General features: G+C 39.7%; 1 protein-coding gene across 1 annotated transcript; it reads right to left on the bottom strand.

Annotated features, from left to right (window-relative positions):
- Positions 1–1,862: 1,862 nt before the first annotated feature.
- LOC119265759 (transmembrane protein 272-like) lies at positions 1,863–7,480 on the bottom strand. The gene is made up of 5 exons (XM_037546518.1): positions 7,066–7,480; positions 4,929–5,012; positions 4,700–4,750; positions 3,298–3,486; positions 1,863–2,571 (listed from the first exon to the last, which is right to left on the bottom strand). The coding sequence occupies exons 2-5, from the start codon at positions 4,990–4,992 to the stop codon at positions 2,375–2,377; spliced, it is 501 nt and encodes a 166-aa protein (XP_037402415.1). The 5' UTR covers positions 4,993–5,012; positions 7,066–7,480; the 3' UTR covers positions 1,863–2,374.
- Between the last annotated feature and the right edge of the window lie 11 nt (positions 7,481–7,491).

Genomic DNA, 7,491 nt, shown 5'->3' on the forward strand with positions numbered 1-7,491 from the left:
CAGTGTCTCAAGGTGGCAGAGGACACGGAGTCAGGGCCCGAAGCCTTGTGTGGATTTAGCCTCTTAAACAGCCTGTTCACATCCTCCTCCTGGACTGAGAGGGCAGAGGGGGCAGATGGGCAATCCAAAGTGGTTGAGTGTATTGTGGTGTGGGGTGGAGGGTGGGGGGTGTGAGTCCGTGACTTCAAAACGTGAATAGAAGTCGTTAAGGTCGTTGGCCAGTTTGAAATCTTCTGACCAATGAGGTGCTCTGGGCCTATAGTTGGTGATCTCTTTCAGCCCCCTCCATACAGTGGCAGAGTCGTTAGCATAGAACCGCTGCTTCAGACGAGCATTGTACTTGGATTTTTAACCTTTAACACCTCCCTGCTAAATTCATACTTTGCACCTCTGTAGCTGACTCTGAGGAGTGTGTGTGTGCTATTGAAGGTTGAACTGTGTGTAATATGAGCCACCATGGCCTGGTGTATTGGCAGACGTTCTGCGCTGGCTAGCATTAGCTACCGCGGCCCGCTAACTTGGCGTCTGGCCGACGCTATTGGGTGCTATTAGCCTTCCGCTAGCATTAGCTACCGCGGCCCGCTAACCTCGCGTCTGGCCGACGCTATTGGGTGCTATTAGCCTTCTGCTAGCATTAGCTACAGCGGTCCGCTAACCTCGCGTCTGGCCGACGCTATTGGGTGCTATTAGCCTTCCGCTAGCATTAGCTACCGCGGCCCGCTAACCTCGCGTCTGGCCGACGCTATTGGGTGCTATTAGCCTTCTGCTAGCATTAGCTACAGCGGTCCGCTAACCTCGCGTCTGGCCGACGCTATTGGGTGCTATTAGCCTTCCGCTAGCATTAGCTACCGCGGCCCGCTAACTTGGCGTCTGGCCGACGCTATTGTGTACGATTTCTCGCTCTGGCGCTCCCTAACTTGGCTCTGTTACTTCGTATCTCCCTGTCGCTATCACTTGTGTGCTCTCGCTAGCGTTAGCCACCGTGGCCTGTAAACCGCGTCTGGCCGACGCTAATGTGAGTTATTAGTCTTCGCTAGCATTAGCTACCTCGGCCCTGTTCCCGCGCGCTTGGCCGCCGCTATTGTGTGCTATTTTCCTCCCTGTAGTTTAGCTAACTCACTGCAGTAACTACATACTTGGCTGGCGCCATTATACGCATGTAATAAGCAGCATTGATCATTTCGGCCTTATAAACACATTTAATCTATTGGTTGTACATAAGTAGGTAAGGTAATTAAATATATGTGAATATAAAACCATATTGGGTCGCTGTGAGTGACGTTAAGGGGTTCTAAAAATTCAATTTATTTGTATTTCCTATTAAAGAGCCTGTTTGGCCTCATTTAAGTGAAGCTAGAGCCTCTGCCAACCACTGGAATGTGTTTACAAGCTATATATGCTACAGTTGGTAACAGCTCTGGGGTTTTTCTACTTCACATTCAGTTTTATTCAGGTTTCATACCTTGGTCAATTGTAAATACACTCTATGCAGATAAAGTATATGAAGCTCAACTTAACAATGAGATTAAAGCACTAAGAGAAAGTCAGTGTACTCAGTATGAGTTAAAGGTATTTTTGGTGAAACTGTATAATGGAGTGAATTCATGCAGAACATGTATGCATGTATAGATGTATAAATAGAGAGTAATATTTTTATATATATATACATTTTTATATATATTTTTGGATACCGTGTTAGAGCACAAATATACTGATGAGTTATAGACCTAAGTGTTTACTGCAATGTGCAGAGTTTTGTTATTTGAGAAGTTGAAATGATCTTTTGTGAATGTATATGAAGTGCAAGTAATATGCAATGTTGATGTGAAACTGCGATAGAAAGAGGAGTAAGAGACCAAAGATTGTTGAGAAGAGATTATTTAGTTTTGTATGTTGTTGAATAAAAAGAAAAAGAGATGAATCTGAGAGCTCAAGCTGAACACACTGTCTCATCGTGTCTTCTGTATCCTGTTACCCAGATTCTATCTAGGCCCTGCTAACCCCAGGGTCGCATAACTGTTATGTCCCATCCCGCACACCACGGGGGTGTAACATATGCTTAATGGAAATAACATTGTCTACTTTTATGTAACTTATAAATAACTCATGCTCTTAATGTGAGTAATGTATCAACAGAACTTCTGATTATTTACCTCAGTGTGTTCAGCTGCACTACTGCTGCTACACTGATATGTTGTTGATGTTACTGATACTCTATGAAGAGTATATTAACCATCTACAAAGGAAGGACCACTCAAAATACAGTGTTACCCAGTATTAAGTTTCCTATCATTTTTACATGTTGGGTGGTCACTGATGACAGATTTTCATACATTTACAAGGAGAAAAGAGAATTTGACTGAGAATGAAAACATCAGGCATGGGTAGCTCCTCTGTACAAACACGTACAAATGAGTACACAGCAAGCAGCCAACAACAGTCCTGCTAAGAATATATATGTCAGTGTGGTGGTCCAGAAAGCAAACAAGTAGAGACTCTTGTTGCAGTAGGGCTCTCCCAAAACAGTTGAATTGTAGTTAGGAGGGTAGATGGAGTAGATCCACATACTGCCTGTAAGACATGGACAAAGCTATTTGAGAAAATGCATTTAAAACAACTTTAAAGGAGTAATGATTATTTCCCATGGCATTTTTTTCATAACAGTATTACAGTATTAAGGAAGTTTCTCCTTTGTAGCAATATGTTATAATTTCATCAATATCATCCAGCAGCTCTAGATTTGGCAATGAACTCTTTTATATCTGTATTTAACACAAGAAAATCAAGGTTTAATAGGTTGGTGACACTTTATTTTGAGTGGTACTTTTAGATGAAACAAACACTCAAGAACTCACAGTAACATGTCAAAAACATATGTGTCAGGTTTGGATTAGGCTTTCGGTTGAGGCTAAGGTTGAGGTTAGGATTAGGACCAAGATTAGTGACGGGTTTTGTGTAAGTTTGTGTAAGGTCACATTCTGTGTACTGGAAGTAACATATTAACAATACATCTACTTAATGTAAGTAATGTATCAACAGTACAGCTTGAAGATATTTACTGAATATATTCAGAAGCTTCACTGCTGCTACATCACTAAAATGTTGCTGATGTGTTACTGATAATGTGCTAAGAGTTTATTAATCATCTACGAAGGACCACCCTGTCACTGTCAGTGGATATCCATACAAAGCAAATGCATTATTTCTACATTTCTATGTTGATTACAACTATTATTTTTATTAGGGCCTGCACTGTAGGCCATAACTGTCTGTACAGCACTCTCTCTCTTTTCTCACCACTGATGAACCAACAGAACATGAAGGCAGACACCAGGCCATTCCACACATAGCAGCACAAATTCATTCCTTGGTATTTGTTACAGGGCAGGCAGGAGAGCAAGGTTAGGATTGTACTAAACACCCCACAAACCAGTAAGTATATAGGGATGTAGTGTTGCTTGGGACACTCCTGGAGATACACTGCACCTAAAAGAAGGAGTTTTGGAAGAATTGTGAGAAGTATGCAAATTAAAATGTATGCAACAACAACCATTGTGGCTCATGAGATGCGTACAACCAAAACAGCACAACAGCACATATCAGCAGCATCAATCATATCAGTCTAGCACCACACCAGCCAAACCCCACCATGACCAGCCTGTTCAAAATCACAATAGGCACAATAGGAGCAGGAATGAGGTATAAATTAACAGATTTTTCACAGAGAACTTGTCACATGCCACACCAACACACCAAGGGACTAACAGGTCATGTCATGGATTTCCATTATGACTTCAAGGAAAAAAAGGTCTGTATCTTTTCACTGCAGCTCTGCAGCAAGGTTTAGGAAATTATTACTGTAAAAAGTAACAGCAGCAGGAAAACTCTAAAATTTGGCAATTAATCCACAGTTCACATGCATGCAGGGTGGGGGGGGGTGGTGGTCTATATGGATCACGGATCAACAACTGTCCTTTACACCACTACTACTATCAGTCAAATTTTCAAAATGGTGCTCCAAATAGTTTTGCCACGGGGGACCTGGAGCCTATCCCAGCTGTTATTGGGCAGAAAGCAGGAAAAACACCCTGGGCAGGTCACCAGCCCACTGCAGGGCATTCTGCCCAACATAGCTTCTAAATTATCACTTAAGTGTGGAGTTTAAGTGCTAACAGAATGCAAATACCTGACTAGACTGATCTGAATTGGAAGATTTGGATATGATACAGTACTGACAATAATAATTCACTTTCAGTCAGCTGATTTCATGGTACATTAACAGAACAAGTAAAATGGAAGATTTACTTTTGAGTGGTTGGATGTATCTTTCCATCTTTTTCTGGAACCTTTTGGCTATCTGTAGTATTTCCACATTTTTATCACTCTTATAAATTAAAATGTTCCTGAAAGTGCCTATTGCAGCTTGTAGTTCAAAATGGCATCAGAATTTAACATTCATTTCAGACCTTTTTGGATATATACAGTATTGTATTTTATGTCTCAGTAAAATAGATCAAAACAGTTGTGTTTTGACTTCTATGTGATATAATAATTTGGTGGTTTAAATAAATGGAAAAGTACTGGATACAGTGCTCAAACTGTGTTCATCTACATTCTCCTGCTGCTGTCACGGGCCTGAACTGTTGTTTATAAAACAGATTTAAGAGGTTGCCATAAAGCCCAATATAATGTTACTCACCCATGGCAATCTGAGCAATGGATAAAGCCATCATAATCATTTTGGAGAATGCTGTTGTTTAAAAACAATTAGAGTTAATACTCAAGGATATTCAGAATAACATTACAATATTACCCATTTAAATAAGTCATAGTAAACAAAACAATACAGCATGATATTACACCATAATTAGTGTTTGCGATTTGCTATGTTATGTTATGTTGTGCTTGTCCAGTTAGGCACTACTCACAAAAGCATGATGTGTTCATTGTTTGGACTGCACCTATTTGATGCCACACGTCTGCTGTGTCCATGCTGAGCTGTATTCATTCACCTACAGTGGGAGAGCTAGAGTTCAAACACAGCACAGACACAAACCAAACAACCACCTCTAACATATATATTTTCACTTAATCTCATTGTCTGTAAAAGCCAAGTGTAGGTGTGGAACACACTATAGGAATTTCAACAGACTGTCTTTGATGAGAAATGAAATCTGGTTAGCTGTGTTGCTTTAAGAATGTGAAACTTCAGCCTTGGTGGGTGCAGCACAGCACAAGAGTCAATTCAGCATTCTGAAAGGAGATTCTGCATTAAAGTGATAATAGCTCCAGTAAAAGTAGAAGTGAAAATGTAGTTCAGAACTAGGGCTAGTTCCTGTCTGGGAAACTGACCATTAGCATTTAGTGAAAATTCAACTGGTTGTAAAGAGCTCAACTCAAACTGGCCTACAAAAGTGGTGGGGCAAAATTTTTCCAAAAAAAATCGACATGAAAATTGACAAAACAGTGTAAAACGCAAGTTGTCCACTGCCTCACTAAAACTAACAATTACCTTCTGTGTCATGCTAATAACATGTGAACAGTGTCAGTGTTGCCTTTGACTTTGACTGGTCCAGCATCAGAGAGCAAACTTTGATAGCTGACTTCTCTGAAGAACACAAGGCTCTTTCTATACCTGTTATTATTTTTTCCTATATTTAGTGATATTGTATGTTTTTCACTTGGTTTGATTGGTTTCACACTGCAACAGCTAAAGTGCATCAAATTACACATGTAGGTATGTTTATTGGTCATAAATGTTGCAGGATTATTTGCACTCTTGCTCTCATATTTGCCACCGTGACAATAATGAAATAAAAAAATAGTGTCTCACAAATTAAAGCAATATCAATAATAATAATAATAATAATAATAAACCATACTTCATATCTGCTTATTTATGATCGGTTAAGTAGTTTAAATTGATCTAATTAGGTCATTTGGCGAAATATACGCCCTGCAATCCGTGTGCAATGAAACGAATATCTTCACTATTATTCTGCCTGTGACTTTCTCTGTGTTTGTAGGTTAGCACTCTTAGTTAACACCCTTAGTTAGTTTAGCATCCTTATTCAACTTAATCAAATGTTGGGACATCACCTCACTGGTGGGAAAAATGCTCACTCGCCCCTGTAGTTTCAGCAGCTCTGAACTCAAACCATACCTATCATGCAAAATCAGAGCTGGAGATGCCTGTTGTTTTGCATTTTAGATCATTTAACCTGAACCTAAACTTTTTTTTTTAGTAACATGAGCTTAATAACACTAACGCTAACATTAACACTAATAACATCCTTACAACAGGCTATTTTTTATCTGTTGCTTCAAACTTGAACTGCATGTGTTCACTGCAAAGAGTGTTTAACAACTGAACAACGTTTTTTGTGTCACTTTGTGTTTGTTTTAGAAATTGAATAGGATGGTGTGAACAGCCAACTGTATTTATATGTTACCCATTTAGGCTTATGTTAATTTGATGCAGTGTTATGTGAATACATGACACAGGCTTTTTGCTAAGGTTAGCTGGAATACTTATATTGGTAGTTAGCACGCTACTATTGCTGCGACTACCTGTAGCCTCACCCTCTTATTTGTAACTGAATTTGACCTTCTGCCACCACTTTTTGCACTACATTGCTATTGGCAGTACAAGTTGAGTTATTTGTTTCACAAGTACTATACTGAAGGGCTTACACATCATCACTGTCCAAGGAAAAACAAGTATCTCCAAAATAGTAACTTTACAAAAGAAGGCAAAAACCTTTCAATGTATGTAAAGAGATTTTATTCCAACACACATGGTTTTCTTCAGACAGCAATGACATGCTTCTATAGAGAACATCTCCTACATACATTTATTTGAGATGTCCACCACAATGTAACATTTAGAGCACTGTGTTCTGTTCTCATTTCAGATCATTCATCGACCCAGCTGTAATCTGGCAGTTGTTCATGATCTCCCCAGGTTTAATTACAATAAACTCTATGACTGTTTTTACAGTGGCCATTAGTAAGTACCATAATAGCACTGCACACATACAAAAGGAGAGGCAACGATACACCTACCAGAGGTTATTTTTGTCAGATTGATCCAGAGCGGCTCGGTGTCACCTGTCTTGCCACAAGTTAGACTACGCTGAACTTATGACTGAAGAAGTCTTGTGGCTGCTGTTCTGACGTGCATTTTTTGTAGGCAAGTTGCTTTGCAAGATGAACAGGTTTTTTTTGTTTTTGTTTTTTTAGCACAGGTAAAAATTTAACCTTGCTGTCATTGTTTATTCAGATCTCCTCTAGGCCACATGGAGAGATCCTGTAAGCAGTTGGGTTGAGTGTTCAGAGGTCTCTCATTCCACTGCTACACTATGTCCAAAAATTTGTAGACATTTGCTTAACCGGTGTTTCTCCTGAAATCAACGCATGGCTGACTCCTTTCATCACAACTTTGGAATGATATAAGCTACAGACCCAATACACATATCACAACAATCAGAA

This window comes from Pygocentrus nattereri, chromosome 2 (genome assembly GCF_015220715.1).
Source record: "Pygocentrus nattereri isolate fPygNat1 chromosome 2, fPygNat1.pri, whole genome shotgun sequence".
NCBI classification, from domain to species: Eukaryota; Metazoa; Chordata; class Actinopteri; order Characiformes; family Serrasalmidae; genus Pygocentrus; species Pygocentrus nattereri.

Bases quoted from the DNA above. Each gene is read 5' to 3' on its own strand.
- LOC119265759 (XM_037546518.1), bottom strand. From the start codon at position 4,992: ATGGACACAGCAGACGTGTGGCATCAAATAGGTGCAGTCCAAACAATG. The intron at 4,751-4,928 runs GTGAGTAGTGCC...TTTAAACAACAG, and splicing joins AATGAACACATCATGCTTTT to CATTCTCCAAAATGATTATG. The intron at 2,572-3,297 runs GTGAGAAAAGAG...CATGTCTTACAG, and splicing joins GTTCTGTTGGTTCATCAGTG to GCAGTATGTGGATCTACTCC.